This window comes from Anomalospiza imberbis, chromosome 5 (assembly GCF_031753505.1).
Source record: "Anomalospiza imberbis isolate Cuckoo-Finch-1a 21T00152 chromosome 5, ASM3175350v1, whole genome shotgun sequence".
Classification (NCBI taxonomy): Eukaryota; Metazoa; Chordata; class Aves; order Passeriformes; family Viduidae; genus Anomalospiza; species Anomalospiza imberbis.
The window spans coordinates 48,353,778-48,375,971 of record NC_089685.1 but is presented as its reverse complement, the minus strand read 5'-3'; the positions used below and the strand labels follow the sequence as shown (position 1 = coordinate 48,375,971).

The 22,194-nt window shown below is 41.4% G+C and overlaps 1 protein-coding gene across 3 annotated transcripts in view; it reads right to left on the bottom strand.

Moving 5' to 3' along the window:
* VWF (von Willebrand factor) overlaps positions 1 to 22,194 on the bottom strand; it is a 134,241-nt gene that overhangs the window by 59,570 nt on the left and 52,477 nt on the right. For all 3 annotated transcript variants that reach the window (XM_068190569.1, XM_068190570.1, XM_068190568.1), the window contains 9 exons: positions 19,785 to 20,025; positions 18,885 to 18,979; positions 17,200 to 17,360; positions 11,408 to 11,511; positions 8,133 to 8,271; positions 6,490 to 6,624; positions 2,378 to 2,527; positions 1,590 to 1,730; positions 109 to 228 (listed from right to left, as the gene is read on the bottom strand). In XM_068190569.1, coding sequence (XP_068046670.1) covers positions 109 to 228; positions 1,590 to 1,730; positions 2,378 to 2,527; positions 6,490 to 6,624; positions 8,133 to 8,271; positions 11,408 to 11,511; positions 17,200 to 17,360; positions 18,885 to 18,979; positions 19,785 to 20,025 — 1,286 coding nt within the window. The remainder of the gene's footprint in view (positions 1 to 108; positions 229 to 1,589; positions 1,731 to 2,377; positions 2,528 to 6,489; positions 6,625 to 8,132; positions 8,272 to 11,407; positions 11,512 to 17,199; positions 17,361 to 18,884; positions 18,980 to 19,784; positions 20,026 to 22,194) is intronic.

Below are 22,194 nucleotides of genomic sequence, written 5' to 3'. Positions count from 1 at the left end.
AAGTCCTATGTGCTGTCAGCACAACCACACTTCTTCCCTCAGCTGTAATCAATGCCAGCACAGATCATGCAGGATTGAAGCATGTGAAACACGTGACCCACTACTCACCAGTTTTGTGCATTCTTCAAAGACACTTCCAGACAAAATGCTGCATGATGATTCTACCATCATCTGCTTCACTATGTTTCCACCACACAGTGGAGACATCAAGGTCTGTTCCAAGCTGGGCTTAATATTGTAAGAGACAAGCAGAGATTGCATTAGCGTTGTCTTCAGGACCTTGGGACTCTTCAAATTGAAGTAAGAGACTCACTAGCAAAGGAAATTGCTTCTTTGAGTAAAGTTTCAACCTGTTGCACAACACGCACAGATCCTGCTGCAGCAGAGCAGATCACCTACTTGATTTTTCTCCAGCTCTTACTTGTACCCTGAAGTTTTAACTCAGATTTAGATGACAGGAAGACCCACTGTACCAAACACCCAACCTGACAAATGATCATCCACAACTCCTCCGAAGGTCCACAAGAACGAAAAATATGATCAGATTTCAGCAGACAATACCCAAGGCTGCTGTTGAATAAAAATAGTTCAGTAATCTTCCCTCTTCCCACTTAATTTATCTAAGAAGAAGGAGCACTGGTACTGACATAGAATTTAACACAGCAACACCCTGCAGGTCCTGTCCTGTGCTTATGACACTGAAATGAGAAGCTGCTCCTTCTCAGTCTGACCCTGTGGCCTCACTCCTCAGTACTGTAACTTTTCATTGCACTTTAGTCAAATGAAAAAAAGTGACATCCAGCAAGGTAATATTGTAGCTATGTCACACTTGCACATAATTAGCAACTAACCCAGAAGATTTCATGTGATCAAGAATAACTGCTTCAGTGTGTTTGTCTGGTAATTCAAATCTTGTAAGAAAAAATCTAAAAAAGGCTTTATCCACCCCCTGCCCTGATCACTTGGACAAATTTTGAAGAGAAGAAAACCATCAGCTGAATGAAATGCTTTGTTTTACAAATGTCAAAATAAGTTGTTTTCAAGGTATTTCCTTGCACATTTCATTTGGAAATACTTTGGGCTTTATTTGTCAGCTATATACAAATTTCTTATTCAATTTCATTCTTTCAAAACTCTGTATTTGGAAAATAGGAAGTAGACACTTATGTGTAATACACTTAGAACCCCAAGAAATGGACAAAGATTTGGGATACAGAAATTTGAATAGGGAGAAACAAAATTTTTATTCTAACTCCCCCTAACTGAAAATTACAGCTGTTTTTTTAAGATTAAACTCTAAAATGAGATTTCCAGTGATAGCTGGATTTCAAGAATCTGGGCTGGATAACTCTAGAACAGTCTCTACCATACAAATTGGCTATTTTAACATTCCCCTGAAGCCAGGCAGCCCAGAAGCTTTACATCAGTTAATTGACCTTTTACCAGATTTAAATAAATAATATTATTTGGCAAAAACATGAGAAAAGGAGTTAATTTCTACTTATTTTAATCCTTCCAAAGCTCTTTGTCCACTCTTCGCTGATACTGTAACCCACACTAATTAGTTTTCAAGCTTCATTCACAATCACCTTTGCCACATCAGCACAGCGGGAATTAACTTTCCAAGAATTCCCAAAGTCAACTGGATCTACTTCAAGATGTTCACTGCTGCTGGTCAAATCATTGTTTTGGATTCCATCAAAATTTCCACACAGACCACACACTTGATCCTTGCAGGGAAAGAAGCAGAGAAAGCATTAATCTCACAACTGTAGACCAGCTTGGGGTTTTGTTAAGAAGTCTTTTTAGCCTGGTGCTTTAATGCCATGAGGTTCAAAAATTGAATTACCCATGGCCTTGCCAAGGCCACTCAGACAGACACAGTCTCTCTCAGAGAATGTATAGCTCCCATTCCCACTCTGCTTTGCTGAAAGCAGGACCACACTGTCCCCAACGACTCCAGAAAGCAGGACTGATCTAATTAGCAGTGCCCAGTGGCTCTGTTTGGAGTGTGTCCTTACAATCCCATTTTATTTTTTGAGATCGCTGTCCTATCACCATCACCAGTAAATCTGGCTCTTATGCTGCTCTTCTTGAATGCAGAAGAAATCACTCATGGTTGTTCTGAGGCCCCACAGCACTCATCCTTTCTGTCATAACTCATTTCCAATGATCCAGGATTTGGCCCTTATAGTTGAACAACCAGGAAAATAAGGCAGTACTACAGTACTATCAAACAACCCCTCAATTTTTGAACAAGTACCTAATATGCCATGAAAATCTGCATTAATTAAAAAAAAAAAGCATTCATCATTCCCCAGGGACAGGTTAAGTGCATTCTTTAGTGAGAATAAGAGGTGAAGCAAAAACCACTTACTTTGAAATTGCCTTTTAAGATAATGGAGACTCCCATGGCCAGGTCCCAGGTCACACAGACGCTTTTGCCCAGTAAAATGATGTAATAACGGCCAGACTTGATGACATCAAAATTATAATTTTCACCCTTAGGAGGTACCCTGATGTTTACCTGAATGAGAGAAACACACTGTGCTATCAGCAGTGTCTCTAATTAGTATTTAAGGTAGGTGATTTTCCCAGGGGGACATGTTAACAGGTGCTTCCAATCATGCTGTTCTCCAGAGAGTTTCCATACACTATCCAGATGCTCCAAAGAAAACCAGAAATTTGGGATACAAGTACAGCATTTCAATCTCATCCCATTTCCAAAGTTTTTGAATGTGGTCCCAGGGTATGCCAATATATGAAGTGGGGCTGATAAAGACAAGGTATACTCAATTAATCACCAGTTTAGTATTGGCCTCTGGTTCACTGAATAATTACTTGTTGGTTTGGGCTTTTTTTATTTCAGCTTTTTAGGAAACTTAACAATTCTGTCCTTCTGGTTCCAGTGTAATTAGAACTGGGAGAACCATATCAGTGGCTTCTGAAAGACCAGCCTTATTCTGGAGTCAGGAAGGACATTCTTCCCAACCAACTACACCAACAGGAAAAATCCAGAGAGATTCCTTTTGGTGCCTATTAATTTTTTCCATCACTTTCCCTTCCCCTGTGTGCCTCTTTCCATCTGGCTGCAAATTCACAGCCTGCAGCTACTAAGAATTTAAGAGATTAATTTAAATTCCCTTTCAATGGGAACTCTAATAGGAATATTAAACACATTTGAAATGAAAAGTCTGGCATGGCTGTTACTTTAAACACCATATTAATGCATTAACTGCTTAGTTCTCGAAGAGGCAGATGGAAACTTTTAATCAGTACAAATAGCAATTAATATAAGGGAGAAAGAAGAGCCCAGAAACCATTTACCCACTCCCCTACTTTGAGGGCAAAACATTTCCTTATCCCACTATTCTTTCTTGCTCAATTCAGTAAAAGCTTAGCACGGTAATTAAAGTCTTTTAATCTCTGAGCTATCATGAGAAATATTTATCCCAGAGAAGACAGTTTACATCTTCCATGGATTTCCTAAAGAAGGTCTTGTATGTCTTTAGGGAAGATACTAAAAGATTTTAGGTATCGAAAGCTTTTTAACTTTCACCTATGCCCAACATATTACTACACAGTATAGTCACTTGATCACTTAAAATTCTAGAACAGTCTTTACATTTCCAAATTCAGAGGGTTCCAAAACACAGAAGAGGACAAAGTGGAGCTGGGAGGTTGACCTAAATTACAGAATTTTTATGTTTATGGAGGCTTTTTGCCCAAACATGAAGTCATAAACTTTTGACCTTGCAAACTTGCAGATTTGTTTCAGAAAATCAAAAATTATTTCATTTTGTTTTAAAAGTCAGCCAGAACTGCAATATGCCAATTAAACCCCCCTTTACCAGCAGCAATAGAAGCTGCTCTCAAAACATATCATCTTAAAACAATGTTAATTGGAAACATTTTAATGGCCAAAATAATACCTGGTTCTTCTGCTTGCTTCTAAGGATTCTTGTGGAAAAAGAGTGTAGAAAGTCATCACTGAATAAGAATTTGCCTAGGAGTCTCCATATCAGTTGTTTTTCTTTATGTCTCTTTTAGTTGTTGTTATTTCTAAGCAAACCTGCTCTAGATATTATTACACTGAGCTTTAAACTCTCTGAAAAGACAACTGAAAATTCACTCATGGTCATGTGGACAGTGCTATAATACAGACCTAGGTCTTACAAGGACAGGATCCCTCAGGAACCAAACACCCTCTGATGCTGGAGCTGCTGGATGCCTAAATCACCTGCTGTTTTCTTCTGGCCCTTTCTTACGTATCCAAATGGAATCACAGCTTTTCTGAAAATCTGTCTCTCAGGGTCTTGGTGTCTCTGTATATCGGGATGACCCCAAGATTGTAAAAGTCCTTGTTTCCTAGCCCATGCAGCCAAAGGAGGAGTCTGAAATGCACAGGATCGACTTTTCAAGGTTGTTTATTTTTCCTTATCTATAACATTCTTTCTCTGACCTGCTGAGCTCTGTCTAGCAAGGAAGCCATGGCAATCTGCGTGCCCTCTCATGCGGCGATTACATTTTATATCTAAAGTGACGTATAGTCTGTTTACAATATTGTGCCAATAACTATCATCTACGTTAGACAGTGTGTCTCTACCTTAAACCAATAGAAAAGTGTCACCATCAGACCAAGACATGGAGGAAAAGAAGAAGGAGAAGAAGGCTAGGACATGCCCAGATTCCTCCATCTTGTACCTCTGAATCACACTCTAAAAACCCCAAAATTCTACCTTTTCACTCTGTGTCAATTCGCCTATCACTACTCAAACCCTTGTGGCTTGTAATTCCTCATACAGAGTTGGCAACCTTTCCCACGGGCTGAAATCAAAGCCACAGATGTTTTTGATTTCGTACCAAGGTCCCCGAGCCCCCTGCCAGGGTCTTGAGACAGCCAGGGCAGCCAGAGGGATGTCCTGGACTCCAACATCTGTCACCTAAAGAAGCTTTCAGACAAAGCCCAGCTAGATGGAATGATCCTGGCACTGCTATTCACCCTCAGGCAAGCCAGGGAATCTTTAGCAGTAGAAACGAAGCATTGGACAACAAATATGTCTTATGTTCATTCCTGCAGCACCCAAAAAGCCTGTATGGATCCTATGCTGTCAGGGTGCACTGCACAGACTCCTTTAATAAAGGTCATGTTTTTGTATTCCTGCCAAGGCTCAGTGGCAATTTGCAGGCCATTCCAAACCTGGTACAGCTTTGTATGTTAACCCAAAACAAGGCAAATATAGAGTGGTTTCACGTTTCACTGGGAACATTCTTGCAAATGACTGGTCCAGATGCCAGCTCAGAGCACAAGACTTCTGAAAAGGCAGCAGCTGAAACAATAATCCACTGCAGCCCTGCAATGGCTGAGCTCACAGGCAGCGAGAATTGGTACACTGCTCGAGGCAAAGGGCTGAACTCTGCCCTCTGGAAAGCTCATTTCCAGCTGGGAAGGGACATGGGAGGTGGAAACGATTCTTGGTCAATTTTTCCATGTTTGTTGGTAGCAAAAGGGAGGAAAAAGAAGAATATAGTCAGGTGGATATTCCATCCAGCAATTTAACAGGGCGAAGGACAGCTGACATTCCAGTATCAACTTGTTGGAGCAGTGACTCTTTTTTTTGTATGTGTGTGTGTGTGTGTGTGTGTGTGTGTGTGCTTAGTCCTTCAGATTGCTAAATTAGTTCTGATGTTTTACTAGCCACAGGTCAGTCATCTCTTGGCCCTTCCCTGCACTTCAAGTTGCTGGAAACAGGCTTTGACAAACCATGTTTAGAAAGGGTCTGGGGCATCCAATATATGAAGGATGTGGAGCTGTTGGAATGAGTCCAGAGGAGGCCACCAAGACAATCAGAGGGCTGGAGCACCTCTGTTGTGAAAAGAGACTGAAGAAGTGGGAATTGTTCAGCCTGAAGAAGGGAAGGTTCCAGGGAGACCTTATTGCAGTCTTCCAATAGCTAAAATGGCTACAAAAGAGCTGGAGAGGGTCTGGCATGGGACAAGGGGAATGGCCTGACACTGACAGAGAGTAGAGTTAGATTGGATATTAGGAAGAAATTCTTCCCTTTGAGGGTGGTGAGGCCCTGGCACAGGTTGCCCAATCTCTGGAAGTGTTCCAAGCCAGGCTGGATGGGACTCTGAGCAACCTGGGATCTTGGAAGGTGCCCTGCCCATGGAAGGGGAGTAGAACTGGGTAATCTTTCAGGTCCCTTCCAACCCAAACCATTCTATGATTATCTGAGATAAACTGATTGGCATCAAGAAATAGCAAGAATACCAAAACAGCAGAAATATCAAATAGCAGAAATACCAAAGAAGCATTATACCTCTGGAAGCAAAATGGTTAAATATAATCCTGCTAACCTGATCATTTTATGATCAAGAACCTCTGAGTGTGAGGTCATTCATGCCTCAGCTCACTGAAAAATCTGAAACTGTTTTCCCAAAAAAAAAAAAAAAACAGGAAGGAAAAAGAAAAGAAAGAGTACATACATTTCCATTGAACAGCTCTATTTCCCCTCCTTCATACAAAATGATAACCCTTTTGGTGCACTTTTCTCCGGTGAAGCCACAACCTTCATTTGAAATGAGTATCTGGAATGTTCCAGAGTCACCCTTGCAGAAATCCTATCAGATAAGAAAATAAATGAGTCAGTAACGCAGAGTACTTGAAAAACACACACAGGGAAAAACACAGAGAAAAAAGAAGCCTTAAACAACACTGTGTAATCTGGGGTCACTAGGATATATATTGGCATGCCAACTGTTCCCATGTTCATTTATTTTATGCTTAGCACTGATATTCAAGTGTTTCATCCCTTAAAGAGTGAGGCACACTCTGCCAGTGACATACACATGCATAATTTTGAGAGTATTTTTTGGCAGGGAGAATCCACCATGTTACAGTATCTGTGATATTTTAAAATGTATGATAGGCACAAGGCACATCTGAATACACAGATAACTTAATGTATTGATTTTCTTCTAAGTCCAATATTTCTGAGATACTTGGAGAGTTCCTACTACATTCACATGATGACTCATACCTCTCTGGTCTTTTAGATTTTATTTTTTGGTTGTGTTCACTTTTTTCAGTACACATCTTTTAAGAAAAAAGCCCTGTGTAGAGCTCTCTGTGTCTGTTATTTAAGGAAAACAGAACTGAATTCCATTTTAAGTAGTTTTGTAGTAGCCTATGGTATTGCTGCCCATAAGACCTTTACACAGAGCTCTCAGTAGTGGCAAAGCAATCACTCCTCAAACATAATCCAGCTGGAATCAAGGTGAGAGCATATTTCAAAGACCTAGGCAGAGGCAGGATGATCACACATTCCTCCCTAAGGACAACTGCAAGGAGGAATGTGACTCATGAGGACTCTGTGGGGAAAGTAGTAGCTTACCCAAGAAACACATCCCACTGTAACTGCAGAATATTGTTGTTACCAATCAGCAGTGAATCCCTCTAGTTTTAGACCAAATTTCCAGATAAATCCTTGTTTGCACAGACATTTCTAAATACATGATAATTTGCATGTAGATGAGTCTTTATCTTAGTTAATTCTAAATTCTGGCTGCTTCTACAAATCAAAAGTTGGTTTTAGTGTGCTCTGCCTTTATCCCCCTCTCCTCCTTGCTGTGAGGAAAATGGATATTGTCAGGGGACTCCAAGCAGGTGGTGCATGGAACAAGACAGGGACCAGGCTGAAGGGAATGAGCAGAGCCTGTGCTCTGGGTGCATTTAGGGAAGGTTCACTGAGCATTCCTTGTTTCACTCAGCCAGACAGCAAGCTACCACTACAGGATAAAAAGGAAAAGAAGAAAACATTGATTTATGGATAGCCAGAATTCCCTTTTAGAGATGAGATTCAGACAACTCTGCTCTGTACCAAGGTGCTCTCATAAGGTTCACGATGGCCAGCTAGACACATGATAGCCTGATATAGAACACAATTCACTCTTCAAAATTCTCAAGACATCTCTGAAGACATTAATAAGCTGTATTTTTCTCTAATGTACATCTGGCTTAGTAATTAGAAATAGTTACCTGTGATTTATGCAAACACTGGGCTTCTCACCTGGTGTAAAACTGTTTTTATATGATCAGGCAGCTTTAACATTTGACATGCTCTTCTTACCTGAGCTAGCACATACTGGCAGTTTCCTGGAAACTTGTATTTTAATCCATCAAATGTCAAGTAATGAGCTGTACCAATAGCAGTGCAGGTGCCATCACAGAGATTTTTGGTGCACTCCCACTTCCTCCCCTGGCACACGCTGTAACAGAGAAAAGGGGGCAGTGACAGTTGTCCTTATCTCAACGTAAATAGCAAGCAAGAGAATGCAAAGTGCTTTAGGCAAAGTGAAAGTGCCACAGTTTCTGCCTCCAGGAGCTCTCTACCACCAGATGAGAGGCTCTCTCATTAACATAAATCAGTATATGTTAGCAGTGGGTGCATAAATCCAAATAGTGCATTAAGATTAAATTAATAAGGGATGTGTTTCCCTGCTTCTTACAAGCTGTGTGTAGGACTCTGGGTGGTTTGAATTTCCCTGTAACAAAATAGGTCAGGACAGAGTCTGCTGGAATATTCTTTTATGCTAGAATTTGCTGGAGTATGCTTTTATACTAGAATTTTATTTAGGATATGTTGCTCTGCTCCAAGTACCATTTCAGCAAAACATAGCATCCACCACTCTTGCCCCTTTCCCAGAAGTATCCTGAAGGAGTACAGCCTTGCTACAGAAGCTGCAAATATGAAAGGGGAGCTCTCCCTTGACATCCACAGACTTTTGATCAGTGAAATAAATTGATTTGCTAACTAGCAAAAGACTGAGCAAATAAAATAAAACTCAAAATCAGTGGAGAGTTAGAATACCATTTGACACAACATCTAATAATAATGATTTAATAATCAATAAGCAATATATTGCTGGAGGATGGCAAAACATTCATCCACTACATGCTCCATGAATGCTGATGGACATCCTCACTGCCCCAGGAATTTTCTAACCAAGCACTGTGAGGGCAGGGCAAGAATTCTATCCATACTTTACAAACATAAAAGCTGGGCACTGAACTGAGTTCTCTAATAATGCCTTAACCTGAGCATAGACATTATTTAATCTTGGTAATATTTCACATCACAATAAATATTGGGCAAGACATTTTCTTCAAAGAATGAAACTTCAGTAACATGAAATCTCTTGCCCCCTCTCCTCTGCTAACAGTTAGACAAGAGCAAGATTTTGTAAATGCGTGCATGGACACATTATAAGGGACATGGGGTGGTTAAATTCAGATTAGCAAATTTCTGCAGTGCACTGCTGCACAAGTGTGACTCCAAAATTTTCATTGAGCTCCACAATGAATTCCCTATACATTGCATAACAGAAGGTTTGCCACTGGCTTAGGCTTGGAGACATTCTGCTGTTCATGAATTAGGGTCTCCCATATGTCAAGTCGGATGTAAACGCCAAATCTGACACCTCTGGCTCACATATTGCCTTTGCAGGTGTTCACATCTGGCTAAGAACAAGTGAGAATGAGAACTCCTGCAACAGCAGTACAAAAAGCAAAAACAAAAGAAAAGGAAGACCTCGACCTCCAAAATGCAGACTCTCAATTCTTATTAATTCTCAAAGCAATAGTAATTTCCTATATCACTTTCTAAATGACATTTGACTTGATATTTGCTGAGAACAATCAGGAAACTTTTCAAAGTCATATTGTGCAAAAAAGCCCTAGTGACATTTTTGAAGGGACCTTATCTCCAATTTCACTTCCACATTCACAAAAAACAGCTAAAATTTGAGGAAGAGCTATTTATCAATGAGAAAAGGCCTGATTTCTAACATTTCCTTGACCCTAATATTGAGGGAAATTCTATGCATTTGAGGAAATACAATTTACAATGGTATTGCCAGAATTGTGGGCAGTTACAACAATGAAGCAACATGGTTATGATTACTTTAAGATCAAAGATTGTATGAATAATTGAAAATAAAAAGGCTGATCATGGTTATTGTGAGGAATCTTGCAACTTTCTTAACACTGAGGAGTTTCATGCTGTACTCTTCTTGTTTCAATAAAATTTTCATGGTGCTTGTTTTTCAGGTGAGTCACTTTTACCTAAATGCAATGACAGCAGATTATAGAATATGTACCTACACAAAAACATCAGTTTCTCTTTCATCTTGTTCCCTTTCAAGCCTATTTTCCCCAGGTTTAATTACAGTACATGGATTCACAATGTTATATGTAGCTGCAAAGGAAAGAAATTAAATAGAACACTGGGAGATTAATATTTCCATACAAAACCTTCATCCAAGGCTAACTCATGCTAGTTACAAGTGGTCCCAAAACTTGAAATCAAGGTTATTCAAAGAGTAGTGTACCAAATAAAAAACTAGCATTGGACTCTCCAGTGGTGCTGATTCTCTGACCCAACTCCAGCCACTCATAAAGAGGATGGCAAACATTGCTCCTGGGGTTGCTACAGAGCTGGGCAGGAACTTTTAGGGTAGAATGCATAACAGATTCTTAAGTCTGAGTTCAAAAAAACCCCAGGATTTTCACAGCACTGGTGGCTGAATGTCCTACACCCTAGACTCTTGGAGCTCTGAAGGAAAAGAGCCACCATTTCCCCCCACACACATGGGAAACAAAGCACCTCAAGTGCAGCCAATGTCTGTGCAGGAGAAGCCAAAAGTGGCCCACTGTGCTTTACCAAAGGCTGTGCTGAGGGCTTCCCTCCATGCAGATTGAGCAGCCCAGAACTCCCCTTTAAACCTATAAACCCTTTTCTAGCAACCAAGCAGGATAATGGTGAAAGACATAGGGCACTCACTCTTTTCTTCTAACAAAGTACCAGTTTCCCACCTATTTTTATCTTTTTTAATATATCAATGGATAGAGCACTCTTTTGAGATATAAGATATTTGCCTCTTCCTAATTCTTTATCATTTCCCTGAAGAGTTCCTAACATATTACAGCTGGTGCATCACATCCCTTCTGGCTGAAAGGGGCTGATTTGACAGGCCTCAGGCAGCCAACAAAAAGGGAAACACAACAGCAAAGCTTAGCGACAAAGCTCAGGCTACATTCCTCCCACCCCAAAGCATATAGGTCCTAAATTGTTATCTTGTGTTGCAAAATCCACTATCTAGTGCCTACAGAGAAGTTGCACAGACACACAAGTATTTCTAGGGCACGAGGTAGAGGTTGCCAGACATTGCAAGGAATTTTATTGGATCTTTATGCAACATGCAAAGGGAATGTGCTGCCTGTGCAATTAATATGCTGCAAAAACCGGCTTTCTCTAAAAGAGATCTGTTAAGCAAACAATATTTGGTGTTACCAGAAACACAGTAGACCCCCTAAAGAGAAAAAAACATCCTTCCAGGGGCTCACCAGGTGTTGCAGTCCTTAGTCACTGTTTCTCCCTTGGAATACTCTCTTCCATTGTGGAAGCACGGGCACCTCTCAGGAGCAACACACTTGTTTTCATGTCGTACCTAAGCAGAACACACAGTTTGTCACCACCTGGGGATGCTGTGATGTGACCATATGCAGGACGAGCAAGCAGCCAGGAGCAAGCACAGAACGTGTGGATGGAAAATAAAAGAAAGGCTGAAAGGTGTAAAAGAAAGGATGAAGGTTATCCAAGGTGAGAAAGGTACAGTGCTACTAATACTTTTAGCCATTAACATAAATAGAGCTGTAGGTACATAAATCACAGCTTGCTCCCACCATCTCAAGCTACTGGGAGAATAGATGACATTACAGAAGAATGGCACAATGAGAAAGTCCAGGATGCAGTGAACCAGGTTAACCTGAGTGTGGAGAGCAGGTGAATAGCTTCTCACACACAACAAACTGGAAAAGGGCCTACTAGAAAAGCAGACAAAGGGCCCAGATGGACTAAAAATAGAAACAGGAACATCAAGGAGACCAGAAGCCACAGTGCCTGACCCACCCATGTGCAAATGCAGGTTCTGTTGTCACAGACAACAGCCCCTTAACAAAGTCAACCCTCTATCTGAAAATTGCAGTAATCACTCATTTTCTTTCAAATTCCTATTTATTTCCTGGAAGGCAGGATAAATATCAGTCCACTTGAGCTATTATTCTGTTCTCTCTGCAACAGGTCCTGTTTCTGGGAAATAGGACATTATGTTCTATCCATATTTTCATTTTCTCCCTTCTAATCTGTGCTTCTCTTTGTAGAACAACAAATAATTTGTCCCACTTTAAAAAAAAATTAAAAACTACAGCCAAAGGTAAACAAGTAATGCATTTAGACTATTCAGTTTTTCCATTCCTTTTCTGGTTTCTTTTTCTGTGATTACTTTCCATTTTTAATACCCCCAGTTTCAGAGACTCAAACATAACCAAAGCTGGCTATGCTGACTTTTCATTTAATAGCAGTTCTGGCAAAGCCAAGATAGGTTTGGCTCTTGTTTCATGGAATACCTAAATGGAGAGCCCTTCCCCTTCTTCTCATTCAAAAGTCACAAAATATCACCTTCCCACTTTAAATTCTTTCTGCAAAATCATTAAAATAGTTTATTTTTTACCATTAAATATGGGGCAATGAGATCAATGTAGTCTGAATGCCAGGTTAATAAAGAAGAACAGCTTTGCCTTTTCCTATGGGGACCTAGAACTGCCACATGGAACAACTCACAAAAAATATTTCACAGCTCAGAGACCCTTCCTTCATATGCAGCTCCATGTGCTCTGTGACTTATGGAGAGATGCATTATGCCAAAAAAAATCACTTTGATAAAAGCAAGATGGAAACAAAGAAATGCTTTTCTAGATAATGGAGCTGCAGCTCCGCCTTCACCGTTACAAAGGATGGTGAGAAAGACCAGAGAAGACCAGAAAGAAGCATTTAATACCTTCGTTTCCTTCCTTCCTTCCTGGTGGCATTTAGGAAAAAAGCAGGAATATGACCTCACATTCGTGGCTACGTTTCTAAATTTTTTGCAGAGTGTTCCGCAACACAGTTCACAATACACTTGAGGGCTTGCCTCTGGATACAAAACTAGGGATTAGACATCTGGTTAGTAAAAAGAGAATCAGAACCTCTTCTCCTTGCTCCCTAAAAACTGGTACAGACTGTTATTAGCCTTTTTATCACAACCAGTGCAGCAGCCATAAAACCACCAACAAAGAGGGAAGAGCACCTTGTCTTGAATACTGACAGAGTGGGTGGGTGGGATTCAGGTAGCAGGACACAGAAACCCTAAGTGGACTTTGACCAGAAGAATGATAATTTTTTTTTCTGCAAAAATCAATGAATTATGATTTTGTTAACAGTAACACAAAATCTCCTGGGCCTATTACTACCCCATCCAAAATCTGGGGCACATCTGGCAGCCTGCTGCCATGCTGCACTACAAGGACCATGTGGTACTACAGTACAAGGCCAGGAGCACTATTCATAAGCAGCTGGATTTTCTCTGCAAGTCTCTCAATCCATCAATGGACTGCAGTTAATACAGGAGATTTAGCAGTCCTGAGTGCTTGAGATGACAGGGGGCACCAGCACTGGGGAGGCAACACCATGAAAAGACAGATTTGTAATGAAAACAGCAGCTGTTTGCACCATTTAATGCCCCTTAGGATGATGCTCTGCATCCATGGGATTACAAGTGGTTGACTAACAGTTCTCCCATTACTTGGGGATCAAACAGAAATGTCGGTAATTTCCTTGCTCTGTCTTATTAATTGCTAAACCTTGAAAAATCTTGCAAAAGGAAGAACAATATTACAGGTTTCACAACCTGTGCCACAGCCTCATCACCCTCACAGGAAGATTTTCTTCCATAAATTTTTGTTTTTACTAAAACAGCCTCTCACCCTTACTGTGCGAACAAAGACAAATTAACAACATGTCAGAAGATCAAAATGTGCTGGTTTACACTTGACTTCTCTTTCTTATGTTAGCTGCATGTCTCAGATGTTTATTTGACATGCCCATGTCCTCATGAAGACATTGTAACATAGGATAGGCCCACAATAAAAAATATACAACAGAGAAATCAAAATAGTCAGGTAAATTTCAGTTGAAAAGAGAAAGAAAAATAAAAGCCTTCCAAACTATCCTGGTTAAGATGTTTAGGATTTGTAGGGTTTTTTTCCTACTAATTTATCAAAGTTTTAGAAATAGTTTTATTTCAGCAGTCAGAATGCAATATAATATTTCATTTGAATTTTAAACCTTAATTTTTTTTTCTGTTTTTGGGAACAGAAAGAAACTAATTTTCTACTTTTGGAGTGACTGGATTTTGTGCTCTGTGACTGTTCTGCTCCTCTGTTTCTCCAGAAAGGTGGTTAACACTCAATTTGTATATTTATTAATAATTTCCAATGGGAAAAAATGAAATGCAGTAAACTAATCTGAGAAAGCATATTTTTCCCCACACTTCAGCACATATGTTATGATTTCTCTTTTCTGCTGTGCAAAAGGGTAACAAGTATGGAGAATTTCCCACCTTCCAGATGATCAAAGAGAGAAGAATTAGTTTTATGACCTAATAAACATTTTTATTTGCTAGAACTCGAAACAATGTAAAATACTAAGTCAAGACAAACCAGAAAACTTATTTTTGAAAGAAAGTTGAATGTTTGGAAGAAGTTGTAAGAAATTGGGTTTTATCTTCAAGCTAATAAGTTATCTGTGAGCATTGATAATTTTCATATGCTACTGTATCACAAAAGAAAAAAAAATTCAGTAAGAAGGCACAATTTCTCCTGGCATGATAATATGTGAAATATTTACAGGAACACTTGTTGAGTAATCTGTTACTTCCCACAGACCTTCCTGCAAACAGCAGCTCACCTCTGTGATTGCTTGTAAATTAGGCAGGATTACAGAACACCAATACAGGAGACTGAGAAGTAAAATGGTATTTCCTTTTTCCAGTCCCTTTATTGCTCACCTCTGTTGGACAAGCCTGGAAAACACAGACTTTGACTTTGATTTGATTTTGAAGAGCTTTGTCTCTGTGCTCCCAGAGTCTCTGTGTTAGAAAAGGACAGGATGGAAAGGAGATCCTGGTCACCATCCAAATCCTTCTCGAGTGGGGGAGCACAAAGCCTCATTGCAGAGCACAGAAATAAGAAAAAAAGGCTCTCCCAAATTCTCTCTCCTCCCATTGGGTGAGGAGGAGGAAAGTGCTCTTTGAGAACAAGCTGGCAGCTCCTGTGAAGCCAGGAGTCAAAGACAGGGCAAGCAGGACACACCTGAATGGGGATTGGGCTTGATCCTGACTTTGCATGGCAGTGGTTACAATATCACCTCTACATGGGCTTCTCCCATCATGGCTTGGGTGCAGCTCATGATTTTTATTCTCTGCCACAAGGGAAGCCAATGAGAACAAATAATTCCAGGCTGAGTTTAGTGAAGATTAAACCATACTGTCATCTAGTGGACAGAGAAATTTTTTTTAAAAAATAGTGAGCCTGATTCTTGAATTCAAAACCTGACAAACCACCTTGTTGAACTCAGGGGTGTGTTTCACATCATTGCAAAGTCAGCTGAAGTCTCCAATTCCAAAAGGCCAAAGACTGCTCTCTTGGCAACAATTTTATGAAACAATTGTTTGTTTTAACTTACTGAAAAAGAATATAAAATACTGTACCAAACCTGAAGGTTAATTACTATGGGGGTTGGGTTTTTTTCCTGTGGAGCAATTATCAATTTGTTTTCCACAATTATGTCAAAAGTGTACTATCACCATGTCCCAGAATTGAAACCAAAAATCTCAAGCTCCTTTACCAAGTCAGCTGAATGCAAAGAAAACTTTGCTCACCCTGGAGCTCTGGGAACTTTAAAGTAGAGCAGATTTTCTAAGTTTTCTTATCTTGCTACTATTTAGGAATATTTTTCACTTAAAGGATAGACATTTACAGACTGAAATGTGAAAAGAAGCAATACTTATTTTTAAAATCATGGTGAAAATGTATGGGTGACTTCAGATTCTGTTCTTTTTCACCTCCACGACATTTCACAAGCCTGAGCTTTTTTCCTAGAGCTGGCATTTTATTCTGGAGTAGAATCTATTTATATTAATGTGTGTTTATCAGCAAAATACAGTAGCAACTTTTAAAATATATGTTTATATTATTGCTAAAATTACTGCATAGTGAGAATTTGGGAAGAGTTGTTTTTCTAGTAAGATAATTAAAGGAATTTGGGGGCAGAAAACACTTAAACTTATTAAATTTGAGGGTTGCTGTGGTATACAACCCTGGACCCCAGAAAGCCTCTTTTCAGTAAAAAAAAAAAAAAAAAGGTGTGCTTGGTACAACACCTGCAACTCTGAGGCACATTCTGGCATCACCTTAGCAAGTTTCATATCCCACATTCCTTCTCACAGGGAACCTCAAGTTTGGTACAACCCACAGGAAGGCAGCTGGAGAGATGGAGACTTGACAAGGAGGAACCAATATCAGCAGAAAGGATGGCTGGATCAGAGAAACCCAAGAATGGGTTGGGTTGAAAGGGACCTTAAAGATCATCTTGCTCCAATGGCCAGGACACCTTCCACTAGCCCAGGTTGCTCAGAGCCCCATCCAACCTGGCCTTGGACACTTCCAGGGATGGGGCAGCCACAGCTTCTCTGTGCAACCTGTGCCAGGGCCTCACCACCCTCAGAAAAAGAGACTTTTTACCTCACACCCAATCTAAACCTGCTCTCTGTCAGTGGAAAGCCATTCCCCCTTTTCCTGTCACTCCATGACCTTGTCAAGAGTCTCTCTTCATCTTTCCTGTGGGCTCATGCATGAGAAGGCCACAAAGCTTTCTTCTTTCCAGGTTTAACCATCTCAATTCTCTCAACCTTTTTTTGGAGGAGAGGTGCTCCATCTCTATGATCAACCTGAATATGGGTGTACTCCTGTCTCTCTGGCTGAGAAAGTTCAGCAAGACTGAGGAGGAGTTTAGGAGCAGTGCTGAAGGAAGATGTAAACTGGTCTTCAGGGCAGGCTTTGGAATTTTGATTAATAATTATTTTTTGCAAGCTCAAGTTCATCTTCAATGCTAGTACATGTTCTTTAAGCCAGCCACAACTTGACAGTCAATACTTCACAACCACTTATTTCCAAGCTGCAAGAAGACTGTTGGTAGCAGAGAATGAACGCAAGAAAGCAAAGAGGACCTGCTTCTCACTGCTGTATTGAAACCTGCTTACCATCCCTTTTGGACAGAGGCATCCAGATATGCAGCCATGGCTGATGCACTCCAGGTCATAGTTCTGGCAGGTCTTGGTACATTCCACTCCTTCTGCTCTTGGGTTGTTGGCAGGACAGATAATTTTTTCCATGGGGAATCTGCATGTCAAGCTCCTTTTTACTTTAAAAAAATGAGTTCACAAAAAGTGCAATTAGAACTCAAGTTTTGTTGCCACACTATTTTTCTAAAAGGTGGATCTTTGATTTGAAAATTAATTTATTTGATTAGAAAATTAATTTAGAATATAGCCTGGAGCAACACCACTACACATGGCATGGCAAAGAAAAGAGCCCCTACTTCCCCTGGAGTGACCTCAGGCTGTCATGAAAGCAGGTATTTAATACTGAAGCAAAAATGCTGCACTAAACGTAAAAGTGCAATTCCAGACTGCGGTGGGGCTATGCAAACACCTCTACCCACTGTACAAAGTTAGTAGAAAACTGATATTCCGAGAAGCAACAGCATCTTAATTATTGTATTTAGACCCATTTCCCACACTGAATAAAATACGGTCTTGGTGACTGTAACTAGCAGTGCCCTGAGCTTCAATAAAAACTCTTTGACACTGCAGGATCTGACAAAGTTCAGAATGTCCCAAGAAACTCCAGGATAGTATTTCAAGTGGTACTAGCAATATGCCTCTCTTGAGGTTTTGTAAGTCTTGACATCCTATTATCAGGAAAAGTATGTCTTAGGAGCATTAAAGGAAGAGTTTGGTGAGATATTCACCTGGAAGGCTTCACCTGAAGAATAGGTGATCCAACCAGCGACACTGTCATGGGTATCCTAGCAAGCAACATTAAGCAGGTGCATTTGTCAGTGTGCCATGGAAGACACCATGTTTGGCTCTACTGGTGTTCCCATAGGGATCACAGGTTATCCTGAGCTAGAAGGCACCTACAAGGATCACCAAATCCAACTCCTGGATATTCTCAGGCCTCCCCAAAGCCCCACGAGCCCTGTCCCCTCTGAGACGCATCCAGTCTCAAGCCCCCTATGCCATGAAAATCCCATAAACTCTATCCATGTATCAGTAGGAAACCCAAAAGATCCCAGAGCACTGCTGGCCTTTCTCCAATGATGGAAACCCCAGCTAGATGCTAGAAGTGTTCCCGTGCACCTCTTACAGCCTTCAGCCAAATGTTTGATAAACCTGTCCACTGATGGGAAACATGGTAGCTGTCAGTCTCCAGGAGGTTTCATGGAGATTCCTGCTGGCTGGAAGGCACACTGGAAACCTGGCAGTAGTGTAACCTTCAGGCCACTAATAGCCGCATTTACACCAGGAAAGAGTTTGCACCCCCCACTAGTGAGAAGCAGAAGGTATAAAACTCATGAGTTACTGATGTCTTGTGATCCTCAAATAGCAACTGGGGACATCAGATCACTGCCAAGGCATCCTTTAACCTTTTAAGCTCAAGAGAGACTGCTGTGGCTAATTATAATTTTGAGAGGTGAGATTCAGTGAGCCCTGCACCCTCCCACACATCCCTTTTGTTTCTATCCCCTTAAAAAAAAAAAAAACAAAAAAACCTCACAATATCACAGCTGTTGCAACCTCTGGAATTTCTTCTCCAATCTACACTACCAAGAGACTGAAGAGAAAAAAAATCAAAATAAAATAATATTTTAAGGCATACTAACTTCTGGGAGATGGCCTCTCATCAGCAAAAACATCTGCCAGGAAGGCACCAGGAGCTCTGTTTGTACTGCAGTGCATTAATCCATTCTCACAATAGCTAAGAAAAACAAACAGAGCTTGTATTTAATGAAACAGCATTCAGCTTTCACTCACGCTGATTTTCAGTCAACAGGGAACTTGTCAGAATGCAAAACTATACCTCAGTGGGGCTGAGCTGTTGCTCTCCATTCACTGTGTCCACCAACATTCAAGGCAAACTTTCCTTAAGGGAGTTGATGGGATACAGTGGCATGGAAACCCAGCTGCCTGCTGGCCCTGTCCTGCTGGATCCAGTGCAGCTGCACAGGGATAAAGCTAGGCAAGACAACAGTCAGCTTTGCTGAGGAAAGAGGTAAGGGACCACCTGGTTCCTGAAACTTGAGATTTTTGTGGTAGAAAGGAAAAGAATACACTGTTCCCAAAACTAGGCCTGCCCGGCGATTGCATTCCCACTCCAAGAGTACTGCTACTCAATTTAACAATTAGAAATGCTTTTTAATACTTGTATGTTTGACAAGAGGTAATTAGGTTTTAACAGTTAAGAAGTCTAGCACAGTACATTAAAGTGGCATTTTAAAAGCCCACAAAGAAGCTATTGTCAGTAATTATTTTCCATTTCAAACTGGCAGGAACTGTTCATAGGACAGGGCTTAATACTGTGTAATTCTGAGTAAGGTGGTATTTGAAATTAACCACAGAGAGATACAACAGCAAAACTCGCCATTTGGCTTCTTGGAGGCAAAATCTTATCTTTTCTTTAACTAGTTTCAAGGGATGCACAGGAACTCACTCAGTTAACAACTCAAGCCCTCCAAAAACTGGAGCAATGGTATGTAGGGAAGGGTTACGAGCAGTGCACTTACCACATGGAGTGATGATCCGAGAAGACATCCTCTGGCTGGAAGATCTCCCCATCATAGTAACAGGAGCACTGGGACTTGGGCACACACTGCTCATGCTCATCCAGGTAGTGCCCAGGGGGACAGTAGCACCCCTCCAAGCACATTTGCTCACAGTCTTCCTCTGGGTAGGACAGGGACTGGCACGTCTGGTTGCACGGCGTCCCACACTGCTGGTACACCTGGCCCTCAGGACAGGCCATTGCTGGTGAAACACATGAGGGAGAAGAGCATTTGATCCAAATCCATCTAAAGGATAAGCTGCCTAAAACAGACTGGGAAGCTTGGGATTAAAAGGTGTTTGCTCAATTTACTCATCAATGGAGTGTTACACCATCCCTCCTTAACTGCAGCACTGGCGTAGCCTAAGGCACTGCTTATATATACACACAAACAAAACCTTACTAATGGAAATTCCCAATAATTGTCAGGACTGGACTACTCTGCACTGTGATGGAAATCCAGCCACAAAATTTTGCCCAGAACATGAAACACAAGCTCGATCCAACCTCTGTTATTATCTGGATCACAGTCAGGATAACCTTACTGAAGCTATCCTGAAGGGAACCTACAAAAAAGATGGAGAGACTCTCTTGGCAAGGGCCTGGAATGACAGGACAAGGGGGAATGTCTTCACACTGACAGAGAGGAGGTTTAGATTGGATGGTAGGAAGGAATTCTTTCCTGTGAGGGTGGTGAGGCCCTGGCACAGGTTGCCCAGAGAAGTTGTGGCTGCCGCATCCCTGGAAGTGTCCAAGGCCAGGCTGCATGGGTCTTGGAAAAACTTGGGCTAGTGGAAGGTGTCCCTGCCCATGGCAGGGAGTTGGAATGACATGGTCTGTAAGGTCCCTTCCAACCCAAACCCATTCCATGATCCCATGCATTAAGAGTGCCACAAACACATACTCCTCTCTTCCTTTGCAACATCTTTAGGGACTATTTGATCAAAGTAAGTAGAAAAGTAGTAGAAAAATATTTTTTGCTTTGGTAAACAGGAGGGCTGCAGTACTCAACAGCCTCACATCCCAGAAGCACTCTGTGATTTCTATGGAAACAGGTGCAAATAATGAAGTAATTTAGCAATCATGGAGCCAAACTGTTGCAGTTCGTGTTTATTTTAATAAGCTCTATTAGGTTGATTGTTAAAGTGGTACATTCTGTTATCCTCCATGTTCTCCCTAAGTTGTACCCTCCTACCCAGTGTCCCTCAAATAATCTCCTCCCTTCCTTTCAGACCCTTCCCTGCCTGTCAAGGCAACCCCACCCCTTTGCCCTGTCTGTCAACCTAAACACTACCCATTGTTCTAGAAAGTTCCCTGTTCCTCACCTCTTAGACCAATCTCAGATTGAACCCTCTCTCCTTCCCTTACCTTGATTTGTGGCATCCCTGAAAACCACACCCAAAGAGTTGCTCATTGGTTGTCTCATTGTGTCCACCCCCTGTTTTGTGACATTTTAAAAACTCATGCACAGCAGTGCTTGGAGCTCTCCTTGCCTTTGTTCCCTTCAGCTCTCCTCTCCCATGTAACCCTTCCCTCACCTCACCTAATAAACCTGCTGGACTTCACACCGCAAGAGCGCCTCTCCTGCCTTCTTTATCTGATCCTCGTTGCAGCTCCAGGGGTCTCCAGTGCTGGGCATTTGGCTCAGAGGTTCTGGCTCAGGCAATACCCTAACCTGGTCAGTTCCCCACTCTTGCCATTGCCCTCGGACCATCTTGGAGCTAGCCTGGGCTCCAGAGGACAGTGGCACCAAACCTTGATACTAACAATTTTTGATGATGAATTCTTTGATATGGAAACTAATTATGGCCTTTGGAGCCATTTTGGCTTCTTCGTTTTTAAAACCTTCACTTCTACAGGGCTGATTTTGAGGCATTCACCTCTGCACACATCAGCATCAGCACTAGGTGGCAGCTATGACAACACATTGTAGAAGACAAAAAACGGGCTTGTTTTATCAAGAGTTTGAATTTAACAGGCCTCCTGATAACCAGGAGTTACACTGTCCTTTGTAGCAGCCTTCCACAGCAAACAGCTGTAAGGCGATGAGGAACGATGTTCAGGGAAGCAGCTGCAAATGAAGTTGGCACATTTGTACCTTTCTGAAACCAAGATTAAATGGTTACAGAGAAAGCTCTTCCTCTTGTCATTGCTGCAGAATGATGTGATAAGCCCTACTCTCTTCTAGCACACACCCCTGGGAACTCTGGCAGCCAGCTCCCTCAGCCCCTCCTGGTGCTCCAGCCCCTTCCCCAGCTCCGTTCCCTTCTCTGGACACGCTCCAGCCCCTCCATGTCTTTCTTGTCCTGAGGTTCCCAGCAGTGCCCCAGGATCTGAGGTGTGGCCCCAGCAGTGCCAGCACAGGGGACAGT